Genomic DNA, 18,538 nt, shown 5'->3' with positions numbered 1-18,538 from the left:
TTAATTATAATGTTATAGAACTCTACTGTGCCCAATGGAGGAATTCCATGAGAAGGTATGTTGCCTAGACCTGTACGACAACTTGCTGCTAGATTGCAGTGAATACTCTATGCCATTGCCTTTGTTTGTTTCTTGTTTCTCTTTATTTGTGTTGTTACTGTGTGTAATGCTGCTGCTACACTGCAATTTCCCAGCTTGGGATCAATAAAGTAAATCTATTTATCTTACGATCATGAGTCAGATTCACTTTGGCAAATCTAATCTCTAGCTCGGTGTGGAGTACAATACAACTTACTACTCTACTTGTTTGGCAAGATCAGGTTCGTACAAAATGTCTGCTGACTTGGACCACATACATATGAGAGAATGGTAGTGTCAGGATACAAACCACTGTGTCTTTAAAATAAAAAATAACATGGAAGCTTAACCTGCCTGCAGTTAACTAAGCTGTTCTATGTGACACTATTCAATTGAGAACCACAAGCAGGTATTGAAATGCACTCAGCCAGTCCAAGAATGGTAAGCATAGACAAGAACAAAAGCTCAACAGGAATGGTATCCTGTTTTTCCTTGAAATAATTTTAAAAAGTACTTACTGACAAATTTGTTGGAGGTATTCGACATATAGCTATAAACAACCATATATTCCATAGGAGCAACATTACCCAGACTTACAGGAAGACCTGTTTATTAGATGTAATTTGAGTTCGAATGGCATGGCGCACCTGAGGCACGCCCAGGTTGCGCACGACACTCTTTGTCAACCCATCTCCAGGGGCAGGTGGATAACATTTCCTGATTACGGAAGGGTAAACACACCCATTGTTATGGTAACAGCAGTTACAGCAGTGGATCATATTGCTCCTTCTAGATTATTTACAGAACTAGTTAGATAATATGAGCTAAACAAATGTTAATTTTGTACTTATTCAATGTCATCTAAAGCCTTCATTCAAAGAATAAAAAAAACCCACTTATGTTAGAACAGTTTAATCATAGTCACAATTTTGCTTCCAAAAATGAGTTTTTTTTTCTTCATCCAACATCAGGAAATGTACATAAGGCCACCTGAAAATGTACATGACTTTGACAGTGTGACAAAACTCATATGTTCATATTTATATAATTGACAATATTTTACATTGGTTTTTTGCTTACAAGGTAGCGGCTGTTTCAAAATACAGCACTTTTCTGTACAAAAATAATTGTTATCTCCTGTGAAGTTTCCATGTTAGCAGAGGACTAAATGCAGCCTCATGTTTAAAGTACAGAGCATTGGTGGCGTTTTGTATTTCTCTCCTAAACTGTCATTACGTCAAAAAGACTATCAACAGTGGACTTTACAGCTCCAGTACAAAGAGGCTGGACTATCCCATAGTAGAATACACCAAAAAAAAGTTTGAGAAGCCGTAAAAAGTATTTTGTTTAAAATAACGCTTGATCAAATAAAACTGTATACATTATATTCAAAAGGGGAAAGGAGTGATGAATATACACAAATCAAAATGCAATTTTTTTTTGCTTTCCCCTAGAAGTGTAAAAGACATCCCATTTACAGCATCAACGTTTACAAATGTACAACTGTACAGACAAAGTAAAAGCATCACTACAAATTCAGCAAGGCCCATCGAAACACCACAACTAGACATTTCAATTAAACTAATAAACTTACACTTATTACCTGCACATATACTACATGTCATCTACAATTATTCATATGAAGAAGCGGAAGAAACAAAACAGAAAAAAGCCATCACGACTAGCATTGCAGTTGAGTTATATAGCAGCTTCTGATGGCCCCCCCCCCCCCCCCCACTAGCCTCCATTAGCACAACTTGCGCTCCCAACGTAAAAAAACGGACAAAAGATAAATAAAGAAAATAAATCTGAACAAGAGGTTCCAGAAATGTTCCTTTGCTCAAACGTATCCTATTCCTTTCAAAAAGGTACAAGGTCGGGATATGCGTCCCTTCCTATAGACACAACAGACTAACTTCTCCCAACATCAGGCTCCGTGGGTACCATCTTTGCTTCAAGCCCGCATCCCATCAACCTTAAGCAACAAGTTACTTGTACATATAAAAGATGCTATACGTCGCTAAACTACTTCTATGACAAGGTGATATTCAGTACACGAAAGAAGAAAAAAAAGAAAGTTTCCTAGGGCAGTGTTTATCTTAAACTACAAGATCGATACGATGTCGCACAAAACCAAACTAAGAGGATCTCCTACCAGGTTCTGTGTGACATCTTACCATAGGAAGAGGAAAATATATATTCTAAGCATTAAAAAAAAAAAAAAAAACCTGGTCACAGGTCACTGCATGCTAATGCATACCCCCACATCCCACCCACTGCACCCCCCCCCCCCCGCTTATTTAATGTTAAGGTTACACCAGTACAACCACAGCTCATGCGCCACCATTTTAATTATGTTATGGGCAGCTTAAAAAAACGACAAGGTCTTTCTCTCGTCATGGAAGGATCCCTTAAAAGTACCAGCTGAAGAGGAGCGAGCAGGCTCGGCAACAGAGAATACCGGCTTAAATCAATGTCGCGCGTACCGAAACTCAAACAGTTGAAGTCATGTGGTCAGCCAACTAATATCCCCCACCCCCAACCAGTTAAAAAAACTAAACAAAAAAAAAAACAGCATGTCGAGACACTGCCCCAAATGTTAGGATTAGAGCTCTCCAAACACAAGCAGTTTCACACACACACACACACACACACACACACGAAGGGGGTCTTCAAAAAGGCCTTGGGTGACCCAACATGATGCGAGGTACATGGTATAATCTGTGGACTTTAAGAGTTCCTCCTCCTTACTATTCTTATTTCAGTGCTAATTTCAAATGAATTCATCAAAATCAGTCAACATGGGTCGACTTCGGACACCTTGGGTCCATTTAGCCTGGGAGAGCTGTTCAAATGTTAAATTGAGATACCTGGCTGTAATCGGAATGGCTGACGTCATTAGTCTTGGTATAAAAAAAACAAAACCATACGATTTAAAGGAACCATCAGATGGGCCATTCAAAGTCACGTGCTGGTGTAATTGTAAGAATTGTAAATGTCAGTAAATGTATACAACTTTTTTCTACAGAGAATTTACAAGGTAAAAATTAAAACCTAAATGTACAAGATTATATGAAAACCAGTCAGATACAGCAAGTACATCAACAGGCTTGTTGTGCTTTGACCCCAGTCGTCAGCCTGGCTGTGCGTCCACTTGTGGCCACAAGGGTGTGCTGTGGCAAGAATATCAGAGTGTGTGTGGGGAAGGGGGGCTGGGTTAACATCACAGTATTCTTGGGTGAAGTGTAATCATAGATTTTTCCAATTCCAATAATAACATTAAAATGAATCAAGGGAGTGGGTCATGGGTTAGGAGGGCTCCTTCTCTGGCCTCCGTGGGCTTCGGGGTTAATCAACAGGCATCTACATGAGGCCGTTTGTGGGGCCCCCGATGGGCCCTAGGTCGGCGCCACTCTTCATGTAGTACTTCTCCAGCTTGGCCAGGATGTGCTTGCCGTAGGTGTACTTGCGCAAGGTGGCGATGTGAGGCCGGATCTAGTGGGAGGGAGAACAATTTGACGCAAAACAAGCAAGCAAGCTCGGTAGACATTGGAAACACATTATTTTCTCATTTTTAAGACAAGCCCTGGTCCAAGTCTTTCATTCATATGCATTTTTTTAAAATGTTGCTTTTTAGAGTAGCCATCTTGTCTTCAATTGGAATCAACTTCCCCTGGCCGGCCAGAAGGGGGCAACCTTTAACCAGTTACTGTTCAGCAGAAACTTTATTATATTTTTTTATCCATTACTCCAGGTATGGTCTGTGATGCGTTTTAGCTTTCAAGTCAGGTCTAATAAGAGGGACATACCAAGTCTCATGACAGACTAGTCCATTGGTTCCCAAATCTTCTGACTTTTTTTCTACCCCTAACTAAAACTTAGTAAGAAAAAAAGAAAAAGATTCTCCCATCCATCCGGTCTCCCTGCTCCCCCTTTGCAGTACCCCTGTGCCTCCCAGTTTGGGAAACACTTTAAGTCCAGTCATAAGTCTACAATCCATCACTGGCAGGCAAACACCAACACAAGTGAAAGCCATCACATCGGTGAGTGAACCAACCTTGTGCATGATGATCTTGCGCTGGGCAGGCTCCGCCATGTCGATCATCCTCTGGACAACATAGTTGGCGTACTGGTCCTTCATCATGGTGTACAGGGCGCTGTGGGGGCCGTCCTTCTGGCAGCACACCTCGTCGATGAGCAGGGCCCTCTCGGCGCGGGACGAGTGGATCACACACTTCTCCACCACGTTGCTAAAGGCCGGGGAACAAGGCAGGGGCTTCAGATTGAACACAGCCTCTGGCATCATGCCCACATTTTTTCACACCATTTCCAACGGAGTGTTAACAATCCGCTTGAAAATATAAAAAGTGCTGTGAACATTGTTCGTCACCGGTTTCCTAATTTTGCCAAAATCAACCGGTAGAAAAAGTGCTCTTGGTCGGTCTCAGCATGCATTGAACTTGACATGATCACTTGCGTATGGTCGTGCTTACCTTGCAAATTTATGCTGACTCAGGACAAGGACCTTCCCGCGCACCTCGGCCACGATCTTGCTCTTGTCCTCGGGTCTGCCGTGCTCCAGGACGTGCTGAATCACGTAGTTACCGTACTGGTCCTGAGGGGGGTGTTCAAGAGGCACAAGATTGGTCATTCACACAAAGCAAAAATGACTTGCAGAAAGAAAGTAAGAAAAAAAAAAGAATCTTCATGCACTACTTGTCCTACTAATCTCGTATTGGAGCGTGAGAGAATCATGCATTTCTACAAGGAAAGTAAACTAAGAGGGATGGATAAAATGGGCAACACCCCCCACCCTCCCATGTGGCAGTATACACCAAAGACCATGATGTCATCACTGCAGGGGGGCAGACCCAACAGGTGCTGCTGGCCGCCCAGGGAGCGGCCAAAGGCACCTTTGGCCCATCAGATACCAGGTGGCAGGTAGTGTCGTTAAGGGTGTGGAACCCACACCTGGAAGCAGATGGGGGGTGGGGGGGGGCGACATTGGGTGCCGCGACTCACCTGGACCGGTGAAGAACACAGCGCTCAAATTGCCTTCCTTTAAGTGTGCCATAATTCTATAAATGGCAATTTCCATACAAAATAAAACCTTGCTTGACAATGAAGATGGTAGTTTGTTTTGCCCTGACTTTAAGAGTCAAACTGCCCCAGGGCGCTTGTACAAAGCAACTGAAATGAAAGCAGGATAATTGCAAGTAGGGGGAGGGAAAAAAGGGGAAGTCAGCAGACACCTTTGGCCTAAGAGAAAGAGAGGAGGGAGGGTGAGGGAATCGAGGCCCCCTCCCCAACCGTTTCAAAAAGCCATAGCAAGAGAACGGGACATCGAAGCAGGGTGGGGAAGGACGGCGAAGGGAGCAGAGGGCGACGTAGAGTTAAATTAGGAGGAAAAGGAGCAGGCAGCAGCTGGAAAGGCTCGTGTGGGTTAGAGGGTGAGGTCTGTCCAGAGAGGGAAAGGGGTGGGGGGGGTTAGTCTCTCGACCATGTTAAGTCAGACTCTGGGAAGGGAAAGCAGAGAAAAGGGGGAAGGAGAGACAGACAAAAGGTGGTGGTAGTAGTTTAGAAGGAGGGGCATCCGCAAGAGGGAGGCAAAGTGCTCTGACCTTGAACAGTGCATCGCTGGACACTGTATAATATGTTTTGGGCGTCATCTCCAATGATACGCCTTGATACTTCTAGATGGAGGGGAATAGGTGGAGGGAGGGGTGGGGGCAAGGTGGATGGTTTAAAAATCAGCATAATTACAAGTCAAATTTTAAAACTAAAAAAGGACAACTGGCAGAAAGTCATTGCTCATTGGACATGAATCAACAACTGACCATACACAAAATAGATGAGAAAATAAAATGGTAATGTCAACAACGCACCAACAAAAAGACTTAAATCGGGCGGGGCAAACGCATACACCACTCAAGCATTGTGTTTGTCCAGGAGTGCTCACCTGGCCCAGCTGCTCGGAGTGCTGGTGCAGCTCCTCCAGGATGGGCAGGGTCTGCTCCTGGGTGCAGTGCTCCAGAATCCTCTGGATCACCCTGCAGCCGTATGGGTGGGTGGACAGCACGAACACCTGCCGACCAATCACAAAGGAGTTTGAAGGAGGGCTTCCGGAGACTCACTGTCTGGAATGATTTTTTCAGGGTTTTTTTTAAACACATTTGGGACCTTGATAGAGGGCATTCTTTTCAATTAACTTCCTGTTCAATTATTAAATAGGATTAAATAGGATAGAATTCTTGAGAAACCCAAGGTTTTCAGCTGCACTAGAGTACACAGGCTAAACCGTGACAGTACAGTAGAGCACATGCTGACCCCACTACACCAGTACGTGCTTGCTCGAGTCACGGCTCCTCCTACAGTGTCAAGAGTGTCAACGTTTTCCTCATCAGGACACCTAACCCTGCTCTTGACCAGCTGGCTTTTGCCTTGCATGGTGGGCACCGCAGCTGGTGTGTGAATATGTGTATGAATGGCTGAATGCAAGGAAAAGCGCTTTGAGTGGCCAGTATATATATATTTTTTTAATTAATTTTTTCCCAGATCAGGATGGCAGAGGTGTTAATTCCTACAAGCCCAGGAGGCCTCACCTGGCCCTGGAAGGCGTCGATGATGAACTGCAGAGCCTGCGGCTGGACGCACTCGATGCACTTCTGCACCACGTGGTTGCCGTTCTGGTCCTTCACACACTTGAGCACGTGGCCGTCCAGCTCACGCACGATGTCGCTCTGTAGGGTCAAGCGGAAAGAGTGAGGGGTAATGTACATTGACAATATTAATGAACAAGCCCTAAATAATATAAGTCTTTATCTGTACATTTAGATTGAAATACTTTCAGTTTTTTATTTTATATGTGGAGAAAAGAAAAACAAGGCTCACTTACAATTACCTGCTGGTCGGAGGAGATGGACTCCAGAGCCTTCTGGATGACCCTGCAGCCGTACATCTGCAGAGCCAAGGGCAGAACGTGGCCACGGATCCTGGTGGCCAGGGCCAGCTTCTGGTCCGCACTCCCAAACTGCCCGGGGACAAAGAGGACATCGTTATGTTAAACCTACACGGCCACTTGTTTGCAGGATGGACGGGAATCTTTCCGTCTCTCACCTCAAAGAACTTCTGGATGACATAGTTCCCAAACACGTCGGTCATCAGCTGGTACGCCGCCTGCAGGATCTCACCGAACACCATTTGTCTCTCGGCGGGCGTGGCCCTCTCCAGCTTCTGTTGGATGAACCTGGGGGGCACAGAGGGCGGACGGAGGCTTATAATTGCAATAAATCATGGTGGACTTTCTTTTGGAAAATTTCCCTGCTTATCTTTCAAAGCTATAGAGACGCATCTATACTTAAATAAAACAAACATAAATAGGACGTTTTCTTCCTATACTATGCACAGTCGCACAAGCCCCATGACGCCACGACGCCCTTGTGTGGCGCAGCGGGGTGCGCCCGGCGTACCTGGAGCCGTGCTGGTCCTGGGAGAACTCCACCATGTGGCCGGGCAGGTCGCGCAGCTGCAGGTTGGGGAAGCGGTTGTTGCGGAAGTCCTCCAGCAGCCGGCTGCGTCCGGAGGGCATGACGTCTGAGCGGCTGTAGCGGGGCCGGGCCGGTGGGAACAGCTGGCTGCTGGAGTTGAACAGGCTGGAGGCGCTGCCGCTGCTGCGGTACTTGGCCTCCGCGCCCGGGGCGGCCGAGATGTAGCGGCCGCTGCCGTTGGTCAGACCTCCTTCAGGGAGAGAGCGGGGAACGGGAGTGTGGAAGAAACGGGAATGGCTCATCAGTGTGGGAGAAACAAGAGGAGCAGCAGTGGTTTTTACAGAATATGACATTCAAATGTCGCTCATCGTGAACAGATCGCTTTAGTCAACGTGGCCACCGGCCAATGAGGTACACACTCTAGCCTGCCCACAACCGTCACTAGCAGGACTCATCAAAAGATAAGAAACCGCGGTCCCATATTTGCGTCTTAACTATGATCGTTATGAATGCGTCCACTCTGTCTGGCTGGCTGTAAATGTCAAATATGTTCAAGCAGCTTGAACGTAAGCAGGATGGCAGTGTATAATATACCATATGCTCGCTTGAATGCGTCATTTGCATCCAGTTTGTGTCATCACCAGCACAGTGGTGGGATGACAAGTGGAACAATCGGCAGCATTGCAATACTGTATTTTCTTTTTACAAACCACTTTCCTCTTCACCCTGGGGTTATGTTACTTAATCCAGTTAACCAAATGGTAATAAAGCAGGCTTGCTGTAGCGATGATTAAAAAACATTGGCTGGGCCTTATATTGGCATTGCTTGAGAATCAACAGCACAATTGTCAAATACTATTTTGTATTTCAGGACAGAAGAGTGTAAGTGTAGTGTAGGACGAGAAATGTAAGGACGGTATGCTTTAAAAATGAAATACTACAGGGAGTTTCATACAAAGAAAAATTCACTCCGACTCACCGAGGTGAAGGCTGGAGGATGAGCCGTGGGAGGAGGGCAGGGAGGGCGGGGGGGTGAGCGGGGAGTGTCCAGGGGTCAGGCCGATGGGGCTGGGTGAGGACGAGTAGCCCAGGCTGTTGTAGAAGGGCTGGCCGATGGGGGTGAGGCTGCTGCCGCCGCGCTTGTAGAGGTCGGAGTTGGCCAGCAGGGAGTCTCTGCGGGAGACACTGCTACTGCTGGAGCTGGACACTGGAGACGGGCGGAGGAGAGAGTGTCAGGGAGGAGGGTCACGTTGTCTAGGTGTGACATGCAACCATTTCATGCTTAAAAAGAGCTCCGAAAACTGAACGCAGACACTCAGTTTAAGGCTATAGGGATCTAGGTTAATTGCAGCAGCGTAAAGAAATCTAATTAGATGTTTTTCTTCAATGAGCCTCTCTGTGGAAACGGTCAGCGCTCCAGCTGGCATTAACAATGCTACCCTTTACAAATAAGGTGGATTAAAACAAGAGACAACTCCTTAAGCCTACAAAAATAAATGTATAACCATTTGCGTGTGGTGACTGACCCGAGGAGCCAAAGCCCCCGAGTGCCGAGGCCAGGCCCACGCCGAGGGAGCCCTGCGCGCCGCCGAAGCCCAGCGAGGAGCTGGGAGGGGGCTGGCCGGCCGAGGCATGGGAAAACAGGGAGCTGCTCTGGGAGGTGGGGGGCAGCGAGGCCGAGGCATAGGGCAGGCCTTGCTGCTGCTGCTGTTGTTGCTGCTGCTGTTGCTGCTGCTGCTGCTGCTGTTGTTGCTGCTGGGCCTGTTGCTGCTGTTGCTGGGCCTGCTGCTGCTGCTGCTGCTGCTGCGCCGCCTGGGACTGCTGCTGCTGGGTGAGGGAGCGGTACATCGCGTTCCCCCCAGGGCCCGACATGTTGCCCGAGCCGGATGCAGACGCCGCTGTAGTAAGGGGAGAAAAGGTGATTTGATGGCATGCCGTAGTGGCGTGATGACCAAAATCGATTGAAGCCCAACTCGCCTTAGAAAAAAGAAAAGAGCTGCAGGCAAGAATCGAAAGTCGTAGAGAAAATTATTTGAAAATAATCCCAAAAAAATTCCCCCACCCTCACGTTGAATTCATACACCCGTGTTTGAAAGGAAGATGGATTACCCACACCAATCAGGCAAGGATGCCTAATTTATTATATATTCTTTAGTTTTAAATCCAAGATGTCTCACAGAGGCAATTGCTAAACAAACTGAAAACGGATAGTCTCATGGCCAGTTACACTCACAAATAGCCGATGTCTATCAATGCCATTTCTTGCAAATAATCCTCATATAGCTCTTAAATCTTACCCTTAGCCCCTCAGTGGTTATAGAGCTTGTTCTCAAAAAATAATGCATTTAAAAATCCATACAGACAATAATTGATGAATTCTTAAAGGAGATAAAGCTGGAACACCTTGGGTCTCGATTGCAGATGTAATTAATCAGTTAAACAAACATTGTGTATGTGATCAGAGCAGGAGCATATCCGCTCTTTGGATCCCACGGAAGGGTCATTTCACTAACAGGAGCATGATGTTCAGCCCCAGCCACGCCCGTCTCTTGGAATGTGTTCAAAATGGGCTCAGAACTCACCGGCCTGGGCTGCAGCAGGGTTCAGGAGGAGAGGAGTTTGGACAAGACGCATGGGGCCTCCTAGACCACCGCGGGCCCCGGGGCCCATCACCAGGGCGCCATTCTGGTCATAGTACGCAGCAGGGGCCAGCACTTGGTAGCCTGGATCAGTGTTTGAGAGAGGGCAAACCTTGGATAAGACTCACACCATATAATATAAAGCACAACCCTGAACATGCAATAGTGTGGATGATTTCTTTTTTTTTTTTAATCACGATTGTGGGTCAATGATTCAACTCCCAGTCCAATAATAGAAAATTCAGGTGTAAATCTGGTGATCTTTATAAAACATGTTAAGTGTGTATAACATGTTTTAAAATGTTTTTTAATCCACTGATTGCAATAATGAAAACGCACAAAGGCAAGAACCACAACTCCTATGTGAATCGAGTTTTCACCCACCCTCCCCAAGTAGTACAAGTCTGTATCATTTGTCACACTATGGAATAGTGTCATCATTGCTATACTAGCGGAGTGAAATGGTCTCATGAAAGACATGAACATTTAGATGATGGCGGGTTGCTTAACAGTACAGTACTGGGGCTAGTCCTGCATGTCAGCCTCATTCTGTTTTCCTATATGCCACATTGTAAACTTTGTGAAATATGAATCTTGCCATGGTCACATAAAAGGGCAATAGTAACTGATTAAACACACTACGTTGAACGGACAGCTTGGCATAAATAATAATGGTGTAAACAGAGACGTCAAACCGGTGGTGTCTGCAGGGTGTATAGCACCCTGGGTCGTTGCCACATGTGAACCAGTATTAATCTCAACCGTTTGACCAGGTGAGACTGCAATACAGTCAGTATCAAATCTTCACCTTAAACGTTTTCAAATTCATTCAAACAAAAATGACCTGTGTAATAGCAAGGTAGCGCTGTAAGATACTATGGGTGGGTTGCTAGTGTTGGAGTAACGGCGGGCCCTACAGAGGCGGTGGCTGACCTGACATACCGGCGTAGGCCAGGGCGGGGTTAGCTGCGGCCGCGGCAGCAGCCAGACTCTCCTGTTGGCTCTGCTGGCCCTGGCCTGGGGTCAGGGGCCGCTGGTTGTTTCCTGTGCGCATCACCTAGAGCACAACAGGATATTACACACAAATAATAAAAACAAAGCCATAGATGATATTACATTAGATATTTCCAAACATGTGTACTATCTGATCAAAATACTTCCAAAATGTTAGGAAGCCGCCTTCCACCAAAACAGAAGGCAGAGAATTGTTCTGGCACACACACACACACACACACCTGTTGCCCCGGCCCTGGTCCCTGATTGGATGCTTGCTGATTGGCCGAGTGATTGGCATTTGCTGCGGCCTGTTGCTGAAAAAGGTTGGCTGGGTACACACCCCATGGTACGCCATAGTACTGCGGCGGGACAACTGTTGGACCTTGAGGAAGACATTGACCGATTACTTACTCATTCTAAAAATAATTACAAGTTGATGCCTTACATCAAACAAATACAGTCCAGGGGGACCAGTCGCTAACCTGCGAGTGAGGCTGCGGCGGCAAGGCCTGCGGCGGTGTAGGGGTCAGTTCCAGGAGGGCCAGCGTTGATGATGTACGGGTTTGGCACAAAAGCAGGGGCAAGGCCAGCTGTAGGAAGAGGAACAAGAACTGTTTCAGAACAAACACACTTCCAAAAAGTAGCTCCAAAACCGGTCTGTATGGAAGTGTGCCTTTAAAACACAGAGCCGCGGTACCAGGAAAACCCAACAGGGAGTGGCATTAGGTGCTAGGGGGAGACCTACCCAGATGCTGCTGCTGCGCTGCAGCTAGAGCGTATTGTTGTTGCTGAGCAGCGGTGAGCTGCTGAACGGTCAGATGGTTGGATCTCTGGAACAACTGAGCGGGGACGAAGGGCAGGGACATTAGTCAGTGGGCAGTTCACTTACTAAACTCCACCTCAGGTGTTTTGAGTGAATGCTCCAGATGTACAGCCTGTCCAATAAACATACCTGCTGCTGGGAGTTGTAGTCAAACAGTCCCACAGGGGTCCCGGAGGAGTCCACCTGGATCTGGTTTCCGACGTAGTCAAACTGCAGAGACTCCACACCGGCCTGCTGCTGCTGCTGCTCCATGCCTCCCATGCCCTGGCCGTCATGGCCCTGGAAGTCCTCATTGGGGCCCTTGTTCTGCACAGCGTTCTGCTGCTGCTGCTGCTGCTGCTGCTGCTGCATGGCATGGGCGTGATGGGGGTGCTGGTGCTGGTGCTGATGCGGGTGCTGATGTTGGTGGGGGTGCTGATGTTGGTGTTGATGTTGATGCGGGTGTTGACCCATCATCTCCATGCCACCCTGACCAGGACCCATCCTCTCCACAGCCTCGGTGGGCGAGGCCTGGCGGCTGCCAGGAGTAGGGCTACATGAGCAAAGGTTAAGGGTTAAGGGAGTGGGCTGGATGACAGTGATAGAGAGCCATTTTAATGGAAACCCAATGACGTTTTTACCCTATGATTAACTTTCAGTTTATGTAGCCTATAAAAGTCTACATCCAAAATTGTAGAGGAGAAAGTCATTGTGTAAAAATTGCTTGCATGGCCAAGCCCATACAAATTATAAAAGCCTTTAAGAAACGGAAAACAATCGTAAGCCCTGAAAAATGCTGCCGTACTTGAAGTCTTTGTCCATGCCATTGAGAAGGCCTCTTCCGTTGGCCTTTGAAGGGTCGCCCTCCTCCCCCGATTTCAACTCTGGGTTTTTATCTTCCTCAAATGGAGATGTCTTATCTGGGACGTCACTCTTCTCTCTGCCGTCTGGGTTAGCATCTCCAGTACCCTGTCAGCATCATAGAGTTAACAAATATGCCAAAGGACAATTCTATAAACAGCCACAAATTGTGCAATGGTGACAGAAAAAGAAAAACTGGATGAAAACATACATAGCCGCCGTTCCTGTAACGACTGTCCATCTTATCCCCGGGAGAGGAGCTGAGCACGTACTCCACCATGCTCACACCCAGACCTCCACCTTCGGAGCGGGGGGACAGCACAGAGTTGGCATCCCCATTCCCGTGGAAACTCTGCCCTGGTCTCTGTTGCACCATGATAGGTTGGGACACTGAATGATCTGAATGGGGCAGTCCACAAAAGAAATATTGTATTATTAAAAGGTTGTATCAGCGATGTTGACGGGTGACGGGTCACGTTGGTATTCAAAACGAGATCCCAAACAAACAGAGCCACCTCGCCCCTCCCTTCCGTGTTTTGTGCACCGAGTAAAACCTATCATGAACGCAGCGCAAAACCCCACAACACACACCACTTGTCGGTGATTGATTGGAATACTATTTGTTTTGATTTTGAGTGGTTGGTAGTACCATTTGTTTTTGTGTACGATCTCGGAGCACAGGTTGCCTACAGAGAGGCGTTTTTTTGGACGGCCTGCTTAAGGGCCAGGCAGCTAGTGGTCGTGAGGAAATCAGATGAATGTGATCATTTATGTTTGGCCTAGAATCGCTGATACAACCTTTAAGACAAACATTTCAGAAACAAAATTATGTCCAATGTAAAGGCCAGTACATTTTTGGAAGACATAACACCACGTGGGTAGTGGTGTTATGTCAATTTAACAAAATCCAGTGTAGCAGCAATTCCCGTCCCTGAATAAAATATATACGTGTCAAGACACTCACGGGATGTACCCCACGCATTATCACGCCATTCTTCTCCTAGTAGCATTCCTTTCCGTCCATCCTTCGCCAATTCATCAGACTCCCAAAGCTTTTTTGCAGGCAGGAGCTAAAAATAGAAAGGCACGAGTCCACATTGTCATTCATGATTGGTTAAAAAAAAAAAAAGAAGATCCAATGCTTGCCTTGAGCAGAATGAATTGGCACAAACTTTACACTGAAAATGAAAAAACGCAAAAGCTCCGCTTGCACAAGACGGTTACATTGAGGAGTCTGGTGACTTACCTCTCCCATGCCCCTGGACTCCAAAGCAAGTGCTTGAAAGTCATAGTTCATCTCATCCGCAGCACGCACCTGAGAACGAAAGGCCTACATTAGGCAAGAACAGGAGGATTTTCGGGGCCAAACAATTCTAAACAGACTGGTTGTCTGGATTATCAGTTTGATTCAACTAAAAAGGACATTGAAATAACTATTAACCACTCATAAAAAGCCAGCTGGAATTCACACAGATTAAAATAGGTGTATTTTGGGTTGACTGTTTACGGAAAGCATGGGCCGTCTTATCCCGTGGTTTCAACCCACGACAACTTGCGGACACTTTAGTATGGTTGTTTTAGGACAAGTGTCCACAAGTGTGGGAACACACACACCGCCACCGCCAGTGCTCCCCTTGGTCATGACATCTGAGGCCCTCAGAAAATGCATTAAAGAATGCAGACTGCGTTCCTTAGTGTTTTAGGGAGACATGGCAACCCCTTTTTTGACATAAACCAAAACAAACTGTTTGGGGTTCACTGGCTCTTTAAACTAGCTTTAACCACAACAAGTATGTATAAAGACATGGTTGGAATTTCCGTCATGTCACAGGTTGCTGATGGTTCGAGTTTGGTAGATCTGGTAGTAACTATGGAATTGTTGTGTCCAAAACAAATGCAAATCACAGTATTAGAAATACTTGCAATGTCTGCCCATCATGTCAAATCCCACAGTCTAGCTTTAACAAGCCTTCACTATTGTGTATAAAATGTTTTTTTTTTTTTTTTACTAATCTGGTGAACCATTTCCTCCTTTCCACATAAACACCTGATTTCACCAAGAACCAAATTATTACACAATGATTTAGTAAAATGTAGTCCTTAAAACTCCAATTCGAGACTTTGTTACAATCTTTATTCGAAACTATGTAGAGGCATTGCCACATTAGCCAATCAAAATAATAAAAATATAGCCAATCACATGCATGGCGAATATATTAAAGTGGCCAAAAATAAAAAATATGTTACATTTGAACTTTGATCTTTGGTAGGGTTAGGGATGGCTATACTTAAACTTTAATCCCTTACTTCATGCCATTCAATGAGGCAAAATGATAATTACATGAGTCTTCAAATGTTCTTAAGGCACGCACTGGACATTTATATCTGATATATATTTTTTCCCACTGGTGGTGACTACAATCGATTTCCACTTTTGTTTAGTACCTGGTCAATATGGTTGCCATCGCCAGTGGGCCAGCGGTGTTTGCTTGGTACACATCCTCCGAGTTGCTCCCCTGGCTGTCTCTGGAAGAAGTACCCAACTGTGGCGTCATCCTGGGACCGCCCGCTCAGTGGTGGCTGAGGGGTACCTGGGGTGGGATTAGACGCCCTGTCCATGCCTTGTAAATGTGGCCCTCCGGGGCCTTGTCCAGCTACACCCACTGTGGCCAGGGGGCCGCCACCGTGAACCCGGACCACCCCTGTCTCAGGGGCACCATTTGCATGCAGCATCCCACCTCTTGTCTCCTGCCAGGCCACGTCATTCATACCTAGGATGCTGCATGGAACGCTCATTCCACGGGAAACCTAAATAAAGAGATTATATTGAATACATGTGTACAACTAAATGTAATTGAACAGAATAGATGATTGAGTGTTATTCAAGACATTGTGTTATTTAGTCTTTGATTGGGGTGAACAGTCAAAGCAGTGACTTTAAAGACTATTCAATGCAAATGATAACAATCCAATTTAATTTGTGAAAACGAAATTTCCTGCCAAATAGCCCAAGACTCAGGTCAGACCAGATGTGAAAGCCTGGATACCTTTTCGCCATTTTAGGCGACGCTGTCGTAGACTTTATACAATTATAAACTGCATGTTGTAGGCCTAGTTCAAGTAAAGTAATACAATAAAACTATTAAAACGTGCAGGTTAAGATGAACTTATTCCACATGGGGTGGGGTTAAAATTTAAACACAAAAGAATATTAGTGGATGGATACACATTGTCAAATATAAATTAATTTAAAAAGGTTTTAAAATATCTCGCTGGGATGTGGCTAATATCTGGAACTTCACTTCCTGCCATGAATCCTGCATTAAACGAGCACGTAAGGAACCTGGTGTGAAACCTGGCCCGAAACCAGTACGAACACCCATAGGGCCATGTCTCCCAGTTAGGGTTACAGATCAGGTGTAGCGGAGCTCAATACGTGAGATTAGGTGGAGGGTTGGTGATTCCGAAGAATGCTAACGGCCCTGCTAACGGTTAGCATTATGTCAGCTTTTAATGTAGACACTAGCTAGCGATATAATATCACGGAATTCAACGAAATATTCACTCAAGGTGGATGACAAGTACAAAATGATCGCCCAGGCATGTTTTCGACCAGAAAATAAAAACGATTGAAACGAATACATGCAGTTGTCCGTGTCGCATTGAGTGATCAGACCCTTTTTTCTGACCAACTGACGGAGCCAGTGGGCTGAGATGCTAGTGGACCTAGCACCGATCGGGCTAGTTCGCAAACAAATATTCAGACACATCGGCCATTGCAAATGATTCGCAAATGTCAATTTAAAAACAAGAACAGTCCAACAACAACAATGTTTAACAGTACCTTGCCACTGTTTATTTAAACGATGCTAAGAAACTAGCAAACGTAAGCAGGCCCATTATTTCGGTTTATTATTAGCGCAGGGAAGCTAACGTCTAGGAGGAGACGCCGATGCTAACCCAGTCGAAACAACCCAATACGTTCCTGTGCGTCAAACAGCCCCTCGTTTCACCGCACACACGCTCAGGCGTCACCTTCCGTTAAAAACAGCCCAACAGCTGAGTGTTATGCAAGACGGCAGCCATGCCGTCCAGCATTACCCTCGGCTGTTTGCCGTTTTTAACGGAAGGTGAATCCAGGCATAATTAGCTTAGCTTAGCATCCGAGCTACAGTCTAAGGCTAGGCTAACAGTGGCTGGCTAAACAACATGGCCCCCCTCCGGGTCCAAACAGAGGGGCCTGCGCCGCGCAACAAAAGGGACACACGAGCACGCTACCGTGCTCGCTCAAAACACTCCTTGGTTGCAAGGGGATATTGCACGATTTCAGCAAAAAATAAACACACTACTCACGCGTTGTCGTGTGGAGAGAGGGGTCTATGTTCCTTGAGCACAGTGTAGCCGGTTGTCTTTATTGTTTTGTTTCCGTGGAGAGCGGTGGTGGTTGAGCCAGGCTTTAACGTGAACTCCTCGCTGGTAGTCCGCCTCCTCCTCCAGTGCCTCCACCCTCCAGTGCCCCCTCCCTGTATGTAGCGGAACCTACGTAGACCTGCGCGGTGGTGAGAGCGGTCCACAACAGGGCAGTTCTGCAATTCTTGTCACACATGTTTAGTGAGTGTTTAATCGTGCATTTTTTATTTGATGGCCTCAAACTATGCTATTTTGCTTATTTTGTATTTTATATATATATATAAACACACACAAATGCATTGTAAACGAATGGTGGTCCAAGTGTACTATTTGTGAGCAAATTTGCAGATGTGAAGTAAAATGTACATTTGTGTGATTGAGCAAAGGTCTGCCTCGAATACTAAACTGCTAGGATTAAAGGCCAACATTCTGACAGATAGGCTAATATCACAACACAATAAAAGCATTTGGCCTAGTATTAAAAAATAAAACATGCATTATAACGAGAGGACTGCTTAAGCTCATGTCCATATCCTGAAAGTGTGTAGGCCTAAGTCTTGGACTACGAAAACATGATGAAGCAAACAGCCGACAGGAAGCAAAAAGTGTATAGAGAAGGCTTTGTACTATTAGAAATCCAAAGAATTGCAAATTAGCCATGGATATGTAAGATGGAGTCCTTTTATATTGCAGACCACTCATTAGAATATACACACATTGTAATGGATCTTTAATTCGATTTTGAGAAAGTTCAGCTCAAGTTCACTGTGTAGCCTTACTGTTATTAGAGTGGGAGGGCATGTTGTCATGTCAATGTTGAACATTAGGAGTGGTGCAAAACAGGACAGTTCTGCAATCCTCACATGTCAGAATCAGAATCAGATTTACTTTTTTGTACAAGCATCACAAGAGTACAATTCTTAGGCTTGGTTCTTCAACAGCCACATAGCAGAAACAATACAAGATAAAGTAAATAAAGACAAGTAAAATTAAGAATATCTAAAAAATTAAGTAAAAATAAGTAGCAGCATAGATCACAATAATGATACAATAAAATAAAGTAAGTAACATGTATAGTGTTTAATCATGTAGGCTATTTTATATTTGATGGCCTCGTTATTTAAACTGCTATTTTTAATGTTATACAGTGCTGGACTGATTCAGCAGAACCAAAGGCAGTCATATTTGGTCATATTATACAAGCAATGCCAGACCATCTATACTTCGTTAGGTTTGGAGATATGTTGGCCCAGTTGTGAATAACA

At 45.7% G+C, this 18,538-nt stretch overlaps 1 protein-coding gene across 5 annotated transcripts; it reads right to left on the bottom strand.

Annotated features, from left to right (window-relative positions):
- Positions 1-974: 974 nt before the first annotated feature.
- Positions 975-17,350, bottom strand: pum2 (pumilio RNA-binding family member 2). Of its 5 annotated transcripts, none has more exons than XM_084484167.1 (23): positions 17,217-17,350; positions 15,309-15,671; positions 14,110-14,178; positions 13,828-13,933; positions 13,075-13,262; positions 12,808-12,971; positions 12,153-12,555; positions 11,946-12,039; positions 11,683-11,790; positions 11,440-11,582; positions 11,138-11,261; positions 10,148-10,288; positions 9,071-9,463; positions 8,545-8,772; positions 7,548-7,815; positions 7,195-7,324; positions 6,974-7,108; positions 6,681-6,818; positions 6,038-6,163; positions 5,700-5,771; positions 4,572-4,693; positions 4,136-4,328; positions 975-3,573 (listed from the first exon to the last, which is right to left on the bottom strand). In XM_084484167.1, the coding sequence occupies exons 2-23, from the start codon at positions 15,657-15,659 to the stop codon at positions 3,442-3,444; spliced, it is 3,828 nt and encodes a 1,275-aa protein (XP_084340293.1). In that variant the 5' UTR covers positions 15,660-15,671; positions 17,217-17,350; the 3' UTR covers positions 975-3,441. The 5 variants fall into 5 exon arrangements, with proteins under 5 accessions (XP_084340293.1, XP_084340294.1, XP_084340295.1 ...); XM_084484168.1 differs by having other exon boundaries at positions 5,700-5,768; XM_084484169.1 differs by having other exon boundaries at positions 6,980-7,108.
- Between the last annotated feature and the right edge of the window lie 1,188 nt (positions 17,351-18,538).

This window comes from Micromesistius poutassou, assembly GCF_964030765.1.
Source record: "Micromesistius poutassou genome assembly, chromosome: 19".
NCBI classification, from domain to species: Eukaryota; Metazoa; Chordata; class Actinopteri; order Gadiformes; family Gadidae; genus Micromesistius; species Micromesistius poutassou.
The sequence above is the reverse complement of the archived record's forward strand: the minus strand, read 5'-3'. Positions and strand labels throughout refer to the sequence as shown.